General features: G+C 35.0%; 1 protein-coding gene across 6 annotated transcripts in view; it reads right to left on the bottom strand.

The window, feature by feature from the left end:
- Positions 1–1,984: 1,984 nt before the first annotated feature.
- The window catches only part of FNIP1 (folliculin interacting protein 1), a 155,719-nt gene continuing 135,267 nt past the window's right edge, over positions 1,985–22,436 (bottom strand). For 5 of the 6 annotated variants that reach the window (XM_041762090.1, XM_041762093.1, XM_041762095.1 and 2 more), the window contains 4 exons: positions 21,872–22,040; positions 11,332–11,529; positions 7,104–7,219; positions 1,985–4,754 (listed from right to left, as the gene is read on the bottom strand). In XM_041762090.1, coding sequence (XP_041618024.1) covers positions 4,676–4,754; positions 7,104–7,219; positions 11,332–11,529; positions 21,872–22,040 — 562 coding nt within the window. In that variant the 3' untranslated portion in view covers positions 1,985–4,675. The remainder of the gene's footprint in view (positions 4,755–7,103; positions 7,220–11,331; positions 11,530–21,871; positions 22,041–22,436) is intronic. The other variant, XM_041762092.1, reaches the window with a different exon arrangement.

The raw sequence follows: 22,436 nt of genomic DNA, 5'->3' as shown, positions 1-22,436 counted from the left end.
TGTGAGTCCCCTTGAGACCATTTAGGTAATGTTGCCTTTACCAAGAATCTGAATATGAGCACTGAGGTGAATAGACCTATTTTGGACTGTTCTTATTTAAAAAGTCAGTTGGAAATAAGGAAGCTCAAGCCTCTTCAACGTAGTATGCTCCTTAGAGTAAACGAAGATTTATCGGAGATCTGATCAGTGTTAACCCAGAGACCTGTCTGTAATCTAATGAAGGGACTGATCTAGTCTCACACTTTAATCAGTCCCTTTTAAAAGAATTACAAGGGACCAAGATTCAGGAGGCAGTGGAAGTTGGGGAAGCTCAGCCTATGCTTGAAGACAATCACCAAAGTTCTCCTGACAAATAATGGGTGGGAATTTCACATATTCTTTAAAAATATCTTTTGGGCTGCTTATATATTTTTCTTTTGTTTGGTGAATGCATCTGAAAGGTTAAACCTAGAACAAACATAACCAAGTCCATGGTTTACACTCCAAAGCAAGGATAAGAAGCACTACATTCTCCAACCTTTGCCTTTTTAGCTAAGTCCTTCCTACTCAAAGCTACAATTCTTCAGCTCCCACTGCACCTTCACAATGCAAGGTGCCACGTGTCCCACGTGTCATTTTGTCCCACGTGTCATTCCACTCTACATTCTACATTGGCAAAAACAAATGAATACCAGATAATCTTTTACAATAACATTTGTCACCACATACTAGGTGGAAACCACTCTGGTCTGAGAAACAAAATGAACCCTCATAAGAAAGACTGTATGATCTCAGATTAGATTCCATGTTTCAGATTCTTACTGCCTAAATCATTCCTCTATGGTTCTCAGAAGATTTCTCTAAATTTATTAAATTTTCTCTAAATTTATATGCGGGAATAGCACAAAGCGACACAGATACCAATTATAAACCTCTAAAATATCTGATGGATGCTTCCCAAATACTGGATACTTCCTCTCTGATTTAAAATAGTGCACTTATTTTGTCTAATGTAAGAGTGAGAAATATAAAGTGATAAGACAATAGGCACTACAAAAAGCCACTGGTCTAATTCTGCCCCCCACATTAACTCTGCCCAAATCAACTGGCCTGAGTAAGATAAGCATCCCAACAGCCTACTCAGGGCTGAATCACGGCTGCAGAGCAGGCTCTCTAGGCTGATGAAAGAGCTTACTTACCCTATAATGAAGATGAAGAGGACAGACATGCTCAAAGGCACATGCAAATCAGTGAACAAACCAGGATTAGAATACAAACCAATTGGCCAATTTTTTTTGGGGGGGGGGTGTTTAATTATAAACTCAGTGGTAATCTGTATTGGATACAATGTTTTTAATAGGTTTACATGGCTTCTAGGTTTTAAATGATTTTGTTTTCAAAAAAGCAGTTAAAGAAATTTTCTGTTTGTCGTCATGAAGAACAGGTCAAAAGTAACATACCAGTATATTTTTTGTGACTATACTTTCATTTATAAGAACATAATGTTAGGGACGCCTGGGTGGCTCAATGGTTGAGCACCTTTCAGCTCAGGGTGTGATCCTGAGGTCCTGGGATCAAGTTTCACATTGGGCTCCCCACAGGGAGCCTGCTTCTCCTCTCTGCCTATGTTTTTGCCTCTCTGTCTGTGTCTTTCACGAATAAATAAAATCTTAAAAAAAAAAACAAACACAATGTTAAATTCTCCCCACAACCACTGGGAGAATAGTGGGGAGGCTGGACAGTTTACTCAATAATAGCAGCAGCCAAGAATGCATTGAGATAAATTGATAAAATTTGATTATTTCACTTGATTCTCACAACCGCTTCAGAAAGTAGATTCTACTAAATACCAGTAAAGAAATTTGGGATTAAAGAATGACATTTTGAGCAAAGTCACATATCTAGAAGTGCCACACTTGTGAAAAGAATACAAGTCAGCGGACACCAGAGTCTACAATATTGAATATACCTGATAAAATATGAAATAAAAGACCAATATCATCCATCAAATTGACGTGTATTTATTGCACAAATTTCCCCTAGAACTGGGAGGTTATTATAATACAGGTGTACATTTGAGAAATGTATACAGAACAAGGAACAAGTATGTACATTTTACATATCCCACCATCTAAATAACTTAGAGAAAGCAGAACAATCTCATAAGACATCCACCAGAAGTAGGCATTGTGTATGCCTACTTTTTTTTAAAAGTGATCATCCCCAGTGTATGCCAATTGCAACAAAATGAAATCTGTGCTAGAATGTTTATTGCACTTAACATTTTCAAACTCAAAATTAAGACATATTAATAAAAGCCAGGAATATTTCAAATCAAACCAATTAGTTTATATACAAGGAAAAATTAGTTTTAAATCTATAATGTAAAATATCCCTTTTTCATGTCCTGTTGCAACAGGTTTTTTTCCTATTGCAATAAACAGGTTTTTAAAATATGTAACACATCTGTCTGTACCATAAGAAGTTGAAAAAATTATTTTGAACAGGCCAAAACTCTTTTCACATTCATCATAATGATCACACTTTAAAGAAGTAGCAGCTCATTCCTTGGGCTTTGTGTAAGAAAAAAACAAGACTATGATGAAGGTAGAAATTACAGTGGGTTAGGAATTATAAAACTCAGGAATCCTATAAGGATTAATGATTCTATGAGAAACTATAGGCCTCTTCCTTCTGAGCAAAGCTTAGCTTTAAAGAGAACAGTAGCATGGGCCATCCATTTATTGAAGGCTATATTTCCTAAATGATAATTAAGAGATTTCAAACAGGACTGTGAATAGTTTGATGATTAATTAAAAAAGGAAACAAGCAAAAACAGACATTATCTACCTGCTACATATCATTCTGAACTACAATAAAAAAAATAATGTACAATGGCCCACATATGAATCTGCCTATATTCCGAATTCTGCCAAAGAGATTGATTCACAGAACTCCAAGCAATAAAAGAGGGAAGAATTTCAATAATTAATGGAATAAGGAAATTAAGCCAAAGAAAACAGAATCATAAACACTCTTTGGCAGCAAGTCATCCATAGGAGACTCAAGTACTAACTGGGATCAGCTGATAGGACACAGGGGCAAGTGATTGCAGGCACAACAATTTCAGGTTTACACTCAATCAAAACAACCATTTCTTGCCTAGTTGGAGATTTCTTGAATACATAAAGAACAAGGCAAAATGTGACCCAACACTATAAATTCAAGGCCAAAGACTAAACGAACCACAGGAATTTTCCTTAATTACTGAAAATTCAAACAGCAAGAATGAATATATCATACAGTAATTGTACTTAGTAAGAGAATAAGCAAGTGGGTTTTTAAGCTAATCAATTATGATGAAAATAGTCCATGAAAGCAGAAACCAATTTCACTTCTAGCATTAAACATATCTTAGATCAGATAAGAATAAACTATAATGTAGTATTCAAGTAAACTGAGGTAGTAGAGTATATTGAAAACTTTATCTACCCATCTTTCTATTTACATTACTTACAGGAGTTTGGTTCCATATTAGCCTTTCTCATAAGCAACACTCGGCAATATATACAAAAACATTAACAATTGAAAAGTGAAAATATTTGAAAAAATTAGATTTTGGAAGGGACAGACTATTAGAAGAATTGTAAGAGTTAACGAGCTCTATTAGTGTAAACTGAATATTATGAAGCACTGAGAAAAATATTCAGTTCCTGTGGGTTTAAGAAGGGCTGATACTGAAAGCAAAGGCCTTGGCTACCTGAGCACTTTTAAAGAAAATAGTATTATTTTTCCCAATGCTTTGGTGTAATTTTTAATCCTAATTTTCATTTATTAAATTAGATGCAAATATGTAAATATTAACATTTATAAGAATTAGCTTATACTTATAAACAAAACAAATAGTATAAAGTAGTATTCTTATTTGGGGGAATCTACATTCCTCAGCCTTAAAAAAAGATCGGCTTTATTTTAGGGTGTATGAACAGAAAATTCACCACAGAGTAACATTTAAACACTATTTACAATTGATACTAGTTGAAAATATTATTTTTAAAAAAGGCATGTTTACCAATCAATCTTGTATTTCTTACCTCTGCTTTTTTAAAAAATAGATACATATGTACACTTGGATGGAAAACATACACACATTTACACTCATTATTCTGGATTTATTATAATTAACAGGCTGTTTAAAATACTTTAAGAAATACCCCCCAAATTAGCTATTTTGAATTGAAAAACAAAAGAACAAATAAGCTTTTATATATCTATCCATACCTTAGAAATAAGGAATTAAAACTAATGAAATGACTATTTCTGAGCCATTTAATTGGAGACATCCATTGCTATTTATGAGTGTGGCAACACGGGAGTGATCATATGAAATTCCTTGATGTTATTCATTTAGAAATTTCTACACTTTGGCTTTTTCAAATGCTTTCCCTCAAAATTATTTATGCTGTTTTCGTTTAACTTGGTTCAAAATACACCACAACCCAAAGTCCAGCCAAAAGGAAGAATAATCCAATGATCACACAATATGTACTGCAACACAGGATACCCAGGCATTTGACTCATTCAGATGGAAGTCTAACAGGGGAAAAAAAAAAAAACTGCCATAAACAAACGTTGTATCTGCTTCCTTGGTTTCTATTTAACTTTATACCGAAGTTAATTCCTAACAACCTTTATGTTAAAGGAGTATCTGAGCAACATATGGAGAATGAGTGCTTGCTACAGCAGCCAGAAGAGGAAGATCACTGGATTCAATCCTGAAATAAAGAAAAAAAAAAATCTCAGTTTAGGCTCTCTGTACCAGGACATGTGTCTTACAGGCAATGACTGCTATCTATGTACCATGTTTCAGCATTCAAGAACCTAGGCCACTTTGGCAAAAAGGAAAAGAAAGGGTAAGGAGAGAGTTGAAGATTACACAAATTGGAAATGTTTCAGTAAGTAAAACTAGAACAAAAGATTTTTTTTTAAACAGAAGCTACTGAAACCCAAGAGTAAGTAACAAGTCATGGATGTAGGAAGGCATCTCACTGATCTAATAGACTAGGCATTAGGGCAAGGGATAGTATCTAACAAATACAACAAAGTATAATAATAGAGTGACTATGTCCACCTATACTGTTTTGGATATAAATGTTTTTATAGGGCAGCCCCAGTGGCTCAGTGGTTTAGCGCCACCTCCAGCCCAGGGTGTGATCCTGGAGACCTGGATCGAGTCCCACGACGGGCTCCCTGCATGGAGCCCGTTTCTCCCTCTGCCTGTGTGTCTCTGCCTCTCTCTCTCTCTCTCTGTGTGTGTCTCTCATGAATAAACAAAATCTTAAAAAAAAAAAAAAAGATCCCCAACTTACTTTTAAAAAAAATGTTTTTATAGAAGTACTTAGGGGTGCCTGGGTGGCTCAGTCAGTGAAGTGTCCAACTCTTGGTTTCAGCTCTGGTTATAATTTCAGGGTCATGAGATCAAGACCCACATTGGGCTTTGCACTCAGAGCAAGTGGATACTGCTTGAGATTCTCTCCTTCTCCCTATGCCCCTTCCTCTGCTCACATGTGCTCACTCTCTTGCTCTTTCTCTAATAAATAAATAAAATCTTAAAAAACAAAAAAGTACTAGGAAGAAGTAAGGGAAGCTTTTTTTTGGGGGGGGGGGACTTCTTAAAAAAATACATCCTTTCCCTTTTTATAGGGAAAAAAGTGGCCAAAAACATAGAAAAAGTTATGTTAAAAAAAAAAAAAAAAGTTATGTAGACTCATTCACAGAGAATTAATCTGAATAAAATCATATTATATATTTTTTTCAGCTAGTAGCTTGACAAAGATGGAAAACTCTGGCAATAGCCAGCAGTAGGAAGAATATGCTTCCTATTGTCTGTGAGAATTTATTCTGATACTTTTCTGATGACCTTTAGTTTTACCTATCACAATAACAATATCCATCAAAAATTTAATACATCTATCCTTTAAAAATTTTTAAGAATTTATCCTACAAACTGCAAAGATTTATATTCATTCTAGCATTGATTTGTAACAGTACAAAACCTGAAAATAATCTAAATTCTACCACATAATGAAATGCTATACAACCATTAAAAGTATGGAGATAAATCAGTTTTTACTTATATGAATGAACATTCACAATATATTAAAAGGCAAGTTGCATGATGATATACAGAAAGTAAGCCAAATTATACTTTTTATCCTATATATTTAAAAATTCTGTAAGAAGACACAATCCATTAATTGTGTTTGGGTGAGAGTCAGAAGTTGGGGAAAAGACACTGACAATTTTCATTTTATGCCAAAATGTACTGTAAAATTTGGTTATATGCAAACTACATTAAAAACTAGTTTAAGTTTTTTAAAAAATAAAGGCATAAAAAATTAAAAAATAAAGGCATGACATAGAATCATCTATTCCAATTAAGATAAGAAATAATATTAAATAATAATATTTAATTTGGTTTCTGACACACAGTTGCTACTTGATGTTGGCTCTCCCTTCTAAAAAGCCTAATTTCAAAAAGTTTTAGTTTGTTTTAATTTGTGCAATTAGGATTTCAGGAAATAATTCACACATATACATACACACATGCACAGGAAGTAGCCATAGAATACAGGCAAAGTAACTACAGAATATGATGAAAAAGGCTAGACAATGTCTCCCACTAATTTCCTGTTCCTCCTTCAGTTAGCATTTTAGAAAAGTATATTCTTCCCAGGGATAACTGCAAAGTAGACAGACATGGTATAAAGATAATGGGGTAGGAGTAATAATATGTAGGTAATGTACTACCACCCACAGAATAGTGTTACTTCTCAATCAGCTCATCTGGATGGCAGGGCAGATGCTGGAAATGATGAGTTTACAATATTTGTAAATTACAAGTTTCTCAACTTATTTTAATAGTACAAGAGATGATGCTTTTCAGATCAGTGGAAGGAAGCTAGGAATCTGCTTTTATATGGTATAGAGCAACCCAACTGACAACAGTATCCAATTTCTAATAGGAAAAGGACTTAAAATGAAAAAAGGCAATTCTGGGGAATATTCTTTGCCTAAAGAAAGTGCAATGAGAAAACAAAGCCAAAAAGAAACCATAAACATACCCTAGAACCACTCCTAGTTCCTTGACGTGAACACGCATCTGTCCCCTCAAGTACTCAGATAGCATTTTGCTCTTGAAGTATAACTCCTGTAATCGGTCTTCTAGATGCATTACACACTGCAGTTAAGGGGGAAACAAAGATCAGGTCAGAAAACATTTTCTAATTCAAAGTGATGGCAAATTCCAAAGCAACATGTTTATGACAATTCAGTTTAGTTACTCCTGTATAAATTAAAACTTGGAGCACATTTTTAAAGCACATAATTTTAGCTAAAAGGAGTGTAAATTTTTCTCTAATTCATTTCAAAAATTTAGATCCTATAGTTTTTGTTTTTGTTTAAATGCAGTAAATTACACATAACATAAAATTTACCATTCTACCATTTTTAAGTGTGCAAGTGAGAAGCATTAAGTACATTTAAAAAGATATGAAATTATCACCACTACATATTTCTAGGACTTAGAAGATGTTTTTATTCCAAATTTGATAAATGTAACACTCATAAATTGCTGCATTTCAAATGTATGTCTATAGGAAATACATTATCCCATGGAGAGTTATTATCCCATGGAGAGTTAAAGAAAAAAGTTGGCAGTAGCCCACAGAGAATGCTCAGTAGTCCTTACTAGAAGAAAGACATTTTTAGGCTAGAACATCAAAAACTAAAATATATACACTTCATTTATTATCAACTAAGTTGCTCAATTTAATAAAACAGGTGGTTTTGCATGTGAATTGAAACTATACATTTGAGGAAAAAATATGAATTTCAGGTGTTAAAGCACTAAATTCTTGCAGGGTGTTCCTTTCCAATGAAATTCAACTATTAAAACTACTAATAGGGGTAACCTGGATGGCACAGTTGGTACTCTATGGGACTCTTGATCTCAGGGCTGTGAGTCTAAGCCTCAATTAGACATGGAGCTTACTTAAAAAAAAAAAAAAAAAAAACCACCAAACTGCTAATAAAAACCCACTTTCTTCTTGGCAAAACAAAATAGAAACTATGTATGTATATAATACACACACACAAACACAAACTTTGTATGTAATTTACATATATCTGTGAATTTACCATATTATCCACCACAGGGCATGAACTCACGACCCTGAGATCAAGACCTGAGATGTGATCAACAGTCGGACACCTAACTGAGCCACATAGGGATGTCCCATATTACCCATTTATACAATTCAGTGGCATTAAGTACAGTCACAGTGTTGTATAACCATCATCGCTTTTCATGTCCAGAACTTTTTTCATTTTCTTGAACATTAACTCTGTACCCATTATATAATAAATCCTCATACCCTCCTCCCCCAAGCCCTTGGTAATCTCTACTTCCTCTCTCTCTGAATTTGCCTATTCTAGATACCTCATTTAAGTAGAATCCTGTAATTAATCTGTCCTTTCTACTTATTCTACTTAGCATAATGTATTCAAGGTTCATCCATATTGTATCAGAATGCCATTCCTTTTCATGGCTGAAATATTCCATTCTATGTATTAATACACATTTTGCTTATCCATTCATTTGTTAATGGACCCAAGTTGTTTCAACTTTTGGCTATTGTAAATAATGCTGCCGTAAACATGATGGTACAATTATTTGAGTCCCTGCTTTCAAATGTTTTGAGTAAAACCTCAAAGGCAGAACTTCTGGATCACAGGACAATACAATGTTAACCTTCTTGAGAAACTGCCAAGGTGTTTTCCACAGCAGCTGGGGCATTTTATATTCCCACCAGTGACGCACAAGGTTTCCAATTTCTCCACATTTAGGATACTTGATGCCTTTATGTTTTTGATCATAGCCACACTATGAGTGTGAAGGAGTACCTCACTTTGGTTTTAATTTCTACTTCCCTAAAGATCATTTCATATGCTCAATGACCATTTATGCATCTTCTTTAGAGAAATGTCTATTTGCCTATTTTTATTCTTTAATTTTTTAAAAAGATTTATTTATTTATTTACTCATGAGACATACACACACAGAGAGGAGAGAGAGAGAGAGAGAGAGAGAGAGAGAGAGAGAGAGAGAAACACAGGCAGAGGGAGAAGCAGGCTCCATGCAGGGAGCCTGACGTAAGACTTGATCCCAGGTCTCCAGATCAGGCCATGGGCTGAAGACAGCGCTGAACCGCTGAGCCACCCAGGCTGCCCTATTTGCCTATTTTTAAACTGAGTTTTTCTTTGTTACTCTGGGTATCAATCTCTGAAGATATATGATTTACAAATATTTTCTCCTGCTCTCATGTTGTCTTTTCACTTGATGGTGTCTTTTGGTAAACAAAGATTTCAATTTGACAAAATCCCATGTATCTACCTCTTACTTTTGTTGCCTATGCTTTTGGTGTTAAATCCAAGAAATATCTGCCAAATCAAATGCCATAAAGATTATCCCCTATGTTTTCTTTGAACAGTTTTATAGATAGTTCAAGCACTTAGGTTTCGATTTAAGTCAGATTCAAGTTTGAGTTCATTTCTGTACATGGCATAAGGTAAGGGTACTTGCCATGTGGATATCCAATTTTCTCAGCATGATTTATTGCAAAGGTCCCTTTCCTCTTTGAATGGTCCTGTTTCCCTTGTCTAAAACCAAATGGCCATATAAGTAAGGGTTTATTTTTGGGCTATTATATTCTATTGGCCTATATGTTTGTCCTTATGCCAGTGTCACACTGTTTTGATTACTATCACTTTGTAATGAGTTTTGAAACTGGGAGGTGTGAGTCCTCCATCTTTGTTTTTTTTAAAGATTATTTTGGCTCTTCAGGTGCCTTGAGAGTTCATGCAAACTTTAGGATGCATCTATTTCTTTAAAAAAAAAAAAAAAAAAAGGAAGTCATTGGGATTTTTTATAAGGATTGCATTGAACCTGTAGATTACTTTGAATAGTACTGTGATCTTAATAATACTGGGTCTTCCAATCTATGAACACAAAATGTCTTTCCATTTCTTTAATTTCTCTCAGCGATGTTTTCTAGTTCTCAGTATACAAGTCTTTTGTGCATGGTCAAATTTATTACTAGGTAATTTATTCTTTTGATGCTATTTTAATTGCTTTCTTCACTTCCATTTTAGACTGTTCATTGCTATACAGGCTCAGACTCACAATACAGTACAGTCTACTGTACATACATAGTGTATGTAAATGGAACTATCTTTGCACACTGATTTTGTATCTTGCAATTATTTTGTTCATTTTTAGCTCTAACAGTTTTTTTTTTGTGGAATCTTTAAGTTTTCTACATTAAAGATTATGTCATCTGCAGGGATAATTTTACTTCTTCCTTTCCAATTTGGATGCCTTTCATTTCTTTTTCTTTCTCAACTGCTCTGACTAGGGCTTTCCAGTATTATGTTGAATAGAAGTGGTGACAGTGGGCTACCATGTCTTGTCCATGATCATAAGGGTAAAACTTTTAATATTTCACCAATGAGAATAATGTTAGCTGTGGTTTTGTGAAATGTGGACTTTATCATGTTGCTCTACAGAGGTTTTTAAATAAGCTGTATTGTATCTGTCCTAACAAGAAAAAAAAAAAAAAAAGAAATTTGGAAGTTGGAAAATAGTGTCTTCAGTAAGAAGTTATTCAGTATTATGAAGAGGGATCATTCAAAGTCCTGACATGACAATGAGGCTCTAGAAAGCACTGGCATTCTGCACAAAACGTGAGGATACTACATGTCTATATCTTACATTAAACTAGTCAAGCACTAAATTCTAGCTGCTGAAACCATACAATAAATAGACATGTAGAGATCCCCCTCTGTCTTAGTCAGGTTGGGCTGCCATTACAAAATGGCACAGATTAAATGACTTAAAAAAGAGAATTATTTTCTCATAGTTCTGGAGGTTGGAAGTGTAAAGGTCAGGGTGCTAGCATAGTCCAGTTCTGGTGACAGCTCACCTGGGCACAGAGATGACTGCCTCTGCTTGTGTTCCCTTTTCACAGAAGGTCATGAATCCCAGCATAAGGGCTTCACCCTCGTCACCTCATCTAACCCTAATTATCTGCCAAAGGCCCATCTCGAAATACCATCATACTGAGTGTTAGGGCATCAACACATGGATTTTAAAGGAACACAAACCTTCAGTCTATAACCACTTTTATCCAAGAAACAGTGATGAAGCTAACAGCAGTATTCAATGTAGGCATATACTAAATAAAATTGTCAGCTCTCAGAGTGCTACATAATTCAAGCCTTATACATACTTACAAAATTTGGAGACAAGTTATGTTTATAAAGCTGAAGAGTGGAATGAAGCAGGTTGGACACAAGACTGGAAACCAATACTTCCTTTCCCAATTTATTATCTGTCATCCGTCTCTGGCTACTGGCCACTTGAACAGTCCATTTATCCATATCTGCTATAATACAGACAGCTTCTGCTATTGGTTCATCCAACACTGGATGCTGGAAAGAAGAATTCATCTTATAATGAGCAAATGAAGTTTTCAAATAAATGTTAATGAAAATAAGGCAAGGAAAAGATATCAAAAACAGAATAAAAGAATATTAAATTCTGACAGCTATTCTTGCCAAAGAATTCTTAACAGTGGAAAATGGAATATTTAATTAGCTCAGTAACAAATACCCTGAGACACCTTATAGAAACCATCCCTAGGGGAATCTGGGTGGCTCAGTTAGTTAAGCATCCAACACAGGTCATGATCTCAGGGTCGGATCAAGACCCAGCTGGGCTCCATGCTCAGCAGGGAGTCTACTTGAGATTCTCTCTCTCCTTTTCCCTCTGCCCCCCTCACTCTCTTTCTCTCAAATAAATAAATCTCAAAAAAAAAGAAGAAAGAAATAATCACTGTAGAGATTCATTACCAGAACTCTTTTTGTTTTTATTTTTTTTAAAGATTTATTTATTCATGAGATATGCACACAGAGAGAGGCAGAGACACAGGCAGAGGGAGAAGCAGGCTCCATGCAGGGAGCCCAATGCGGGACTCAATCCTGGATCTGGGATCAGGCCCTGAGCTGAAGGCAGATGCTCAACAATGAGCCACCCAGGTATCCCCAGAACTCTTTTTAAAAAGTTTTGTTGGGGATCCCTGGGTGGCACAGCGGTTTAGCGCCTGCCTTTGGCCCAGGGCGCTCCTGGAGACCCGGGATCGAGTCCCACGTCGAGCTCCTGGTGCATGGAGCCTGCTTCTCCCTCTGCCTGTGTCTCTGCCTCTCTCTCTCTCTCTCTCCTGTGTGACTATCATAAATAAAAAATAAAAAAAAAAAAGTTTTTGTTTAAATTCAGTTAGTTAACATACAGTGTAATATTAGTTTCAGGTATACGATATAGTAATTCAACAATTTCATACATTACCTGGGGCTCATCACAGCAAATGCACTCCTTAATCCCCATTACCTATTTTACCCATCCATCACCTCCCACCTCCATTCTGATAGCCATCAGTTTGCAGAACTCTGTATTCTTTAATCCAGAAGTTAATTGTCACCAGTCTTTTGATCATTCAATGAATTTACTGATGCCTGGGTGGCTCAGTGGTTGAGTGTCTGCCTTTGGCTTGGGGCATGATCCCGGGGTTCTGGGTTCAAGTCCCACATCAGGCTCCCCGGAGGGAGCCTGCTTCTCCCTCTGTCTATGTCTCTGCCTCTCTCTACCTGTCTCTCATTAATAAATAAATAAATAAAACCTTTTAAAAACCTAGTATTTGAAATACATGAACCCAATGGCCTTTTTTCTTTCAAAGTTGTACTTTTTTATAAGAATTTTATAACAAAGAATGTTTGCTCCTTGGTAAACCCAGGTTTGGCATGCCCAAAGGATATCCCTTTGCCCAGTAAATGAACAACCACTATGAATAAGGCTTTTGGCTTGAAGCTAAGTAAACAAAGACAATGGAGCTCACAGTCCTGTATGGGAGATAAAAATAAATACAAATGGCTATAAAAAGACATATGTTTAACAGACAAAACAGGCATCAAGTGCTGGGGTAGCAGAAGAGGACAATAATGGGTTCTGTGTGATCAGGAGTTTCACAGTAGAACTGACACAGGGATATAAATTTAAGTATGGATTGGACTGCTGGTGCAAAACAAAAGAGGAATATGGATAATTCTGTAAGTGAGAATATCATGAGAAAACTCAAGAGACTTAAGTAAATGCCTATGACTAAATTAGTGAAATGTGATACTGAGACGTGGGGAAGAGGAGAATAGCTTGGAAAGACACACTGTGAAAACTTTCCATGAAACTCTGAACTTTATATTTGTTTTTATAAAATAGTACTCAAATATTTCTTATTCAACTCTTACCAAGAATATAACATTTTTAAATTAATCAACTTAATTACTGAAATATAATTTTGGAAATGTTACATACATCTAAAGATGTAAGGTATTCCTTGCATTTTTAAGAAACAAGGTAACAATTAATATATTTTAATGTATTTCTACAGTTATAAAAGAAAAATAAGGCAAGAAGCATGCTCAAATAACCAAAATGGAGTAACAAACTGTTAAAGGCAGATACTTTCACAAGCAGTGGGCATCTTTAGGAGATGAAAATTATGATTGGGGGGAGGTACAACCATTATCTTCAAAAGGAAATGCCTAAACAGATAATGAGGAAGCAGCTACAAAATATACCTTGTTTAAAAAGGTTACAAACCACTTTAGAAATTAACTTTATAGCCCTTCAATCAAAGGCATGTAGCTAAGATTTTTCTTCCCCCACCACAAGTTTTTATTTAAATTCGTTAGTTAACATACAGTATAATATTAATTTCAAGTGTGGAATTTAGTGATTCATCACTTCCATGCAGCACCTGATGCTCATCACAACACTTGCCCTCGTTAATCGCCATCACCTATTTCATCCTCCCACCTCCGCCTACTTCCCTTCCAGTAACCATCAGTTTGTTCTATTGAATCTATTTCTTGGTTTGCCTCTCTCTTTTGTTGGTTAAATGGTTAATCTAACCAAAACTTACAAAAATTATGTTTTGGTAAAGGAAAGAAAAATGGTTCCAAGTCAGTAGCCTTCCAAGTGAGAAGAGCCTAAATACCAAGCTTATGATCAGAAATAATTCAAATCAAAATCACTTTAGAAGTTGTTTAAAAAAACAAAGTGGAGGGCAATACCAGTCATTCATTTTGATTGCTCATTTTCACTCAATGGACTGTCATGTGCAATGTCCTTATCTGATAAAATTTCAATTTAGACAATCCCAGTCTTTCCCTTCATCATCAAGTTCTGGAAAAGAAAGCCTACAGCAGATGATAGTATATTCTCAAGTAAGACCTTGTAGTAGCTTCTCCCACAATCTTTGTATCCAGCCTTAGATACTTCCTAGTCATAAAATGGAAGTAATTTATGTAAGAAACAATAAATACAATGCTTTATTTTTCTGAAACCTTCTTTTCTGAGTTTAATGACTTCTATAATACAAATTCATCCACAATCTTATCAGCCTTTTTTCTCTCTCAGGCATTTCCAGAATGTCAATACATAAAATCTCTAATCTTTTCTCTATCAGATACTTCCATATCTCCATCTCATAATAAAACCTGATTTTTCAATTGCCTGCTAGGTATTCAAACATGGCCTCGTAAACTGCACATTTGAACTAAAAATGTTCCAAATCAATTTCAGTGTACTCTCTACAAAACTAGCAAGTTTCTTCAATTACCTTTCAAAATTATAATGAGACCATTAATGTCACAGAGGGAACAGGCCTTAAAGATACTGCAAACTGCTGTTCAAATTGGCATTGCCTTTTGGAGAAGAAACTAACAAACATACATCAAGAATATGAAAATAATCCTAGCCTTTAACACTGGCCAACAACCCCATTTCTGGTGATCTAGCCTAAAAAAATTGTCCTATGTTCTTAAAACACAGAAGTATCAATATCGACAGTAAAAGAAAGAAAAAGATGAGCAATAAAAAACAGAGAACCCAGAAATAAACTCATGCTTAGTGCTCTATTAACATATAACAAAGGAGCCAAGAATATAGGATGGAGAAAGGATAGTCTCTTCAATATATGGTGCTGGAAAAAATTAGACAGCCAGAGGCCAAAGGATGAATGTAGATCCCTATTGAACACCATACACAAAATTCAACTCAAACTGATTAAAGCCTTGAACGTAAAACCCAAAAGCATAAAAATACCAGAGTAAGATCTCTGGTATTAGTCTTGACAATGATTTTTTTAGATTTGACACCAAAAGCAAAGACAATGAAAGCAAACTAGACTAAAATGCTCTTGTACAGCAAAAGAAACCAGCAGCAAAATGAAAAAGCAGCCTACCGAATGGGGGAAAATATTTGCAAAACATTTATCAGCTAAGAGGTTAATATCCAAAATACATAAGGAATTCATATATCTCAATCAAAAGCAAAGGCGGGGGGGCTAATAATTTAATTTTAAAAATGGGCAGAGAAACCGAACATTTTTTCCAAAGACGACCTGCATTTAACCAAAATGGACATAAAAAGATACTCAACATCACTCATTATGAGGGAAATGCAAATCTAAGCCACATGAGGTATCACTTCACACCTGACAGGATGGTTGTTATCAAGACAAGAGGATAACAAGTACTGGAGAGGGTGTGAAGAAAAGAGAACACTTGTGCACTGCTGGTGGGAATGTAAATTGGTGCAGCCACTATGGAGAACGGTATGGAGGTTCCCAAAAAATTAAAAACAGAACTACCATATCCTCCAGCAATATCACTTCTAGGTATACATATATTCAGTAGATATGAAAACAGGCTATCAAAGAAGTATCTGCACTCCCATGTCCATTGTACCATTATTCACAACAGCCAGAAAGACACACCAAACTTTCCATCAATAAATGAATAAAGAAGATGTGATACACACACACACACACAAATAGTATTCAGCCATGAGAAAGATGGAAATCTTGCTATTTGCAACAATACATATGAACCTTAAAGGCATTATGCTAAGTGAAGTGAGACAGAGAAAAGCAAATACTGTACTATCTTACACACAGAGAATCTAAAAAATCCAAACTCACAACAGAAACAGAGAACAGATTGGTGGGTGAGAGGGATAGGAGCGATGCAGATGGAAGAAATGGGTGAAGCTGGTCAAAAGGTACAAACTTTCAGCTTTAAGGAAGTTCTGGACATGTAATGTACAGCATGGAGACTATACTTAACATTGTATTGTATATCTGAAAGTTGCTAAGGGAATAGATCTTAAAAGTTCTCATCACGAGAGGGATGCCTGGGTGGCTCAGTCAGTTAAGCATCAGACTCTTGATTTCAGCTCAGTTGATCATTTCAGGGTCTTGAGATCCAGCCCCATGTTGGGCTCCTCAGTCAGTGGGAGTCTGCTGAAGATTCTCTCTCTTCCTCTCCCACTGTCCCTCCCCCCCATTTATTACACACTCTGTAATAAATAAATAAATCTTTTTTAAAAAGTTTTCATCACAAGAAAAAAATGTGTAACCATATGAGGTGATGAAAAAAATGTGTAACCGTATGAGGTGATGGATGGTAACTAAACTTACCATAGTAGTCATTTGCAATATATATATTTATTAATCATGTTGTACTCCTTCAACTAATATATTACATATCAATTATATATCAAAATAAAACTGGGGGAAAAGAGTTGAGCAATAGGAGAAAGGTTAAAACGAAATCAACTGTTAGGTAATTAAAGCAGAATTCAAAACATCAAAGATAACACCATATATAAAAATACACACACACACACACAGTGGCTACATATACATACACTTCATATACATGTGTAACATAAAATACATATTTATACATAAAAATATAAATTATAGTGTTCTCTATAGCAGACTATATGGCAAATCTACATAAAAACAAAGTGTGGAAAAATTATCAAAACCCTATATATACATATGTACACAGGAAAAAAAATGTATATCTGTAAAAAATGTGCATACACACACACACACACACACACACACAAAAGGTCCCAGTTATATATGTATATGAAGTGTGTATATACACACATACCTATATATACATAAAAACATAGAATAAGAATGATGACAAGATTTAAGACAGAGAGTACCTAATATGCACAAGACACCACACAGTATAACTCTGGTATAACATTAGTATCACTTTCATTACAGCCAAGGACACCAAGGTTAAATATCTTAGGATTTACAGGAAGTGGCTAAGTCTGGGTTTTATCAGATGCCACATACTGCATAATGACTGGAAGAGGTTTTATATTAAGAATGGCTACCAATGAATGGTAGAGTTGGGAAAACTTGTGCTTAGCTTTCTACATATTTCAGTATTTCTATAGTAAATATATATTTAATTTGGTAATAAGAAAAATACCACTTTCTTAGAAACTGCGGAGAAAAAGAAAAGACACTCTACTAATACAGTTCAGAAGAATAAGGCTGTATTTTTTTAAGAAAGTACTGTGCTAATGATTTATTTATTAAAAAGCTCCTACATGGTTTTCCATATAGGTGCATAAGAAATAGTTCTCATGTTTAATATAATGTGGGACATTATAAGCACACAATAATTAAAACCATTAAATATAAACTTTATAACATGAAAGAGAAAAATGAATGATAAAAATCCAACCTGTTAGAGCTAAGATGAAATTTGATTTCTTTTTTTTTTTTTTTTTAAGATTTTACCTATTTATTCATGAGACACAGAAAGAGAAAGGCAGAGACACAGACAGAGAGAGAAGCAGGCTCCATGCAGGGAGCCCAATGTGGGACTCAATTCCAGATCCCGGGATCACACCCTGAGCCGAAGACAGACACTCAACCACTGAGCCACCCAGATGTCCCAAGTTTGGTATTTTAGTTTTCACTTCTTCAAAATTTTCTGTAAGCGTCTTTGATAATAAAATATTTTATATAATTAAATGAAAATATAAGAGGGAAAGACTAGAAACCCAGCTACTAAAACACAGAGAAGACAGAAAGCTCTTACTTTTTGCCATAGTGGAATGATTCTAAGAGCAAGAGAAGTAGGACCACTAATATAAAAGTCTTATAAGCTCTTTAATGCCAATTTTGCTATTTTATTTGTATTGACCTTTGTTCATCTGTTTTAGAGACAGTATGTTTTAGGGACAATGTTTTGAATATATTAAGCACAGAAGTTTAAGAGCATCACTGAGGAAGAGGTAGATCAGTATTGATTTCTAGCTCTGCCATTCCCTATCTAATATAACTTCAAACACCTCTCTGTGCTGTATCTGAAATATAGGTATGACAGTAATAAGCACCATAAAATTAAGTGAAGCATTATGTTTAAGCACCTGGCAAACATTAATGCTATAATAAAAACTAAATGATGATGATGATTATTATTACTATTACTCCTACTCCTAAGGTAAAAATTTTCAAAACTGAAATGTTTTGTCTTCAATAGGAAACAGTTACCCCTTCCAATTCCCGGCTTCTAGAGACAACATCAAAGAACACAGTGTGTGCTAATGGGTATAGATGGAGGGAAAAAAGAAACTGAAAGACTGAGGTCAGACATAAAGGAAGACAAGAGAACACAAAGCATTTTAAGAACCCACATTGGATTTCCTAGCCAAATATTTCAACAAATACTTACTGAGAGTACTCTGTCAGGCACTGGGAGGACAGAACTGAAAAATATAGAAAAAGCTGCTGTACTCTGAAGGACAAATACCATTAACTGATATAAATTCTTTCCTGTGAAGCATTACTTATTAGTATCTTCCTCAGGCATTTAGTTTTTTATGTGTTTGTACTACATTTATTCATATACTTCCCTTACTTCCTCCATTACCAAGTAAGTAACTCCAGATCGGAAGCTATTTCTTTTTCATCCATGTATCTCTTGGACTACAGGAGTATCAGAATACACTATGTCAGTAAGCATTTATCTGATTGGTGTTAAAGGATTGAGCAAAATGGCTTTTGAAAGTAAAGAACTTGAGTTTTGATAAGTTTTCTTTCAAACTTTGTTTTTATTTAGATTTTTCATAATTTCCCTACTATAAAACAAAACACCAGACTTCACAACTTACGATCAAACACAGGAGCTTTTAACCTTTCTGACTAATAATTAAGAGACCGCTTGCTCACTGAGCCATATTTTCTCACCAATGATTTCCCAGTTGGCTTTCTCCATTCCTTTTTAATGTAACTGTTGTTACAGAGAGAAAAGGGAAGGTTTTGTTGAAAAAAAATTATTAGAATGACACATGGAAATGAAGAAAAAAACAGAAAATTCAAGAAAAGCTGGAAACTTCAATACTCTGTGCTCAATAAACCATGGAACAACTACACAGAACAATCGGCATGAACATGGGAACCTAAAGGCTATCAACCAACTCGACCTGACATCGAGAATGTAGTACATTCTGCCCAACAACAGCCGACTATTTTTTTCAACTGCACACAGAACATTCTCCAGGACACACCACATGCTAGGCCATAAAACAAGACTCAATAAATTTAAAAGGACTAAAATTATACAAAGTCTGTTCTCTGACCACAATGAAACTAATTCAGAAATCAAGAAAAGGAAATTTAAGAATTCCACTAATATTTGGAGATCAAAAACATAATTCTATATAACCCATGGGTCAAAGAAATGGCAAGGGAAATCAGAAAACATTATAAAGTGAATGAAAATGAAATCAAAAGATTAAAATTTATGAGCTTTAGTGAAAGCAGTGCTTAGAGGACAATTTAGAGCTAAATGCCTAATGTAAAAAGAAAAAATACTTCAAATTAATAAGCTAATCTTCCACCTTAGCAAAAAAGAGCAAACTACATCCCATAGCAAGCAGAAGGAAGAAATAATAAAGACGAGAATAGAAATTAATGAAAGACAGAAAAATAGATAAAATCCGTGAAAACAAAAGTTGTTTCCTTGAAAAGATAAAACTAACACACCTTCAGCTAGGACAGGAATCAGCAAACTTCTTCTATAAAGAGCTATAGAGAAAATATTTTAGGCCTAGGGGCTATAAGGTTTCTGTCTCAATAACTCAATTTGGCTCCTGAACAGTCAAAGTACATAAATAAGTGGGTAATCATGTTCCAATAAAAATGAATTTACAAAAAGCAGGTATTGATCCCATGGGCCACAGACTACTCATCTTTGATGCCTATGTGCCAAAAATAACTTTAATGAAGTCAAGCCTTGAATTACTTCTTCTTTGGAATATTCCATTTTTAGAAGGGTTGGGGAAAAAAGAAAAAACACAGATTACAATAATCAGGAATGAAAGAGGGGACATAACCAGTGAACTTATAGCAATTAAAATGATTATAAATGTATACCATGAACCATTTTATTCCAACAAATAAATGAGGTCACTTAAATGAAACTAATTCCTAGAAAGATGAAAATAATCAAAATTGACTAAGAAATAGAAAATTGGAATAAATCTAGAATAAGAAATTGAATCACCAATTTAAAATACTCTTTTTAAAAGTCCAGGTCCAAATGACTTCACAGGCAAATTGTATCAAACATTTGGAGAAAAAAATAATACTAATCTTCCAGAAACTCTTCCAGAAAATAGAGAATGAATCACATTTCATTCTATGAGGCAAGTTTTATTCTACTATTAAAGACAAACATATCACAAGAAAACTAAAGACTAATATCCCTTTGAATACAGATTCTAAAATTCATAACAAAATATTAGCAAATCACATCTAGCAATATATAAAAAAACCCATATACCATGATCAAGTGCAATTTTTTTCCCTAGGAATACAAGAGTCAGTTAACATCTAAAAATCTACCATATCTAATATAATCTAACACATTAACAGATTAAGGAAGAAAACCCAAATGATCATATCAATAGGTACAGAAAAAATATTAAGACAAAATGCCACATCCATTCATGATTTAAAAGTGGAGGGAACAAAGAAGGAAAACTTTCTCCATTTGATAAAGGACATCTATAAGAACCCTGCAGCCAACAACATACTTAATAATGAGAGTCAATGTTTTCTCCTAATATCAGGAAGAAGACAAGGATGTCCACTATCAGCATTTCTATGCAAGACTGTACTGAACATTCTAGCCCATACAACCAGGCAAGAAAGACAAAAGGCATCCACACTAGAAAGGAAGATAGAAGACTATCTATTCATTAATGACATGAACCTGTATGTAGAAAAACTTAAGGAATTTACACAAAAAAAACCTACAAGAACTAATAAAAGCAAGGTTGGGGCACCTAGGTGGCACAGTTAAGTATCTGACTTTCGGTACTGGCTCAGGTCTTGATCTCAGGGTCATGAGACAGAGTACAGAGTCTGCTTAAGACTCTTTTTCCCTCTCCCTCTGCCCCTCCCCTACATGCTCCCTCTCTCTCTCTAAAATAAATAAAAAAGAAAGTTCAGCAAGGTAGAAGAATATAAGATCCAATATACAAAAAGCTATTGTACTTCTATATATAAGCAATGAACCATCTGAAAATGCAATAGAGAAAATAACTGCATTCACATTTAAGCACTTGGAATTTTTTGATATAAATGATCTAATAATGAACATTTATGCATATGCACAGTAAGTTCTGTATTTCAGATTTCTGACTGCACAGATTCCTGAAACTCTCTACTTGCTTTCATGGTGACAGGTACCACACATGCAGGTGCAAAAGTGACAAGATTCAGAGAACAATGACTGTGTTTGAAGTATAACCAAAAATATAAGGTAACTTGGGAGTTCTACCAGTTAACAAAGTTCATTCTAAATAAATTCAATAGCAGTGAAGGCAACTCACCTGCACAGCATGAGACAAATCTGATACCAGACACTGACGGAGCCTCTCATCACTCCCAATTCCTTGAAGAACAAAGTCAGGCACATAAGAAGAGCAGTAGCCACCCAACAAGGACCTCCCAAAGTTGGCAATGTTGGGCTGAATAGCACTCACTTCAATTAGCTTTGACCTGGAAAAAAAGTTCCAAAAGAATGGATACCCAATCAGTAATAAACATATTTTATCAATAAAAAAATTTTTGGACTCTACTAGTCTATATTTCTAGTATCATCATTTTCTGTAAAATATCCTCAGGGTACAATCATCCTTAAGTAAAAACTGGCCTAAGTAACCAATCAAACCATAAAACACTCCATCTTATCCAGAAAAGAGGGTGGATGAACAACTATGTAATATGAGTATAAATCTTTCATAACAGACGTTAAGAATGTGATCTCTGGGCAGCCCCGGTGGCTCAGCGGTTTAGCGCCGCCCTTCAGCCCAAGGCCTGATCCTGAAGACATCGGGCTCCTTGCATGGAGCCTGCTTCTCCCTCTGCCTGTGTCTCTGCCTCTCTCTCTCTCTC

The sequence above is a fragment of the Vulpes lagopus genome, chromosome 7 (genome assembly GCF_018345385.1).
Source record: "Vulpes lagopus strain Blue_001 chromosome 7, ASM1834538v1, whole genome shotgun sequence".
Taxonomy (NCBI): Eukaryota; Metazoa; Chordata; class Mammalia; order Carnivora; family Canidae; genus Vulpes; species Vulpes lagopus.
The sequence above is the reverse complement of the archived record's forward strand: the minus strand, read 5'-3'. Positions and strand labels throughout refer to the sequence as shown.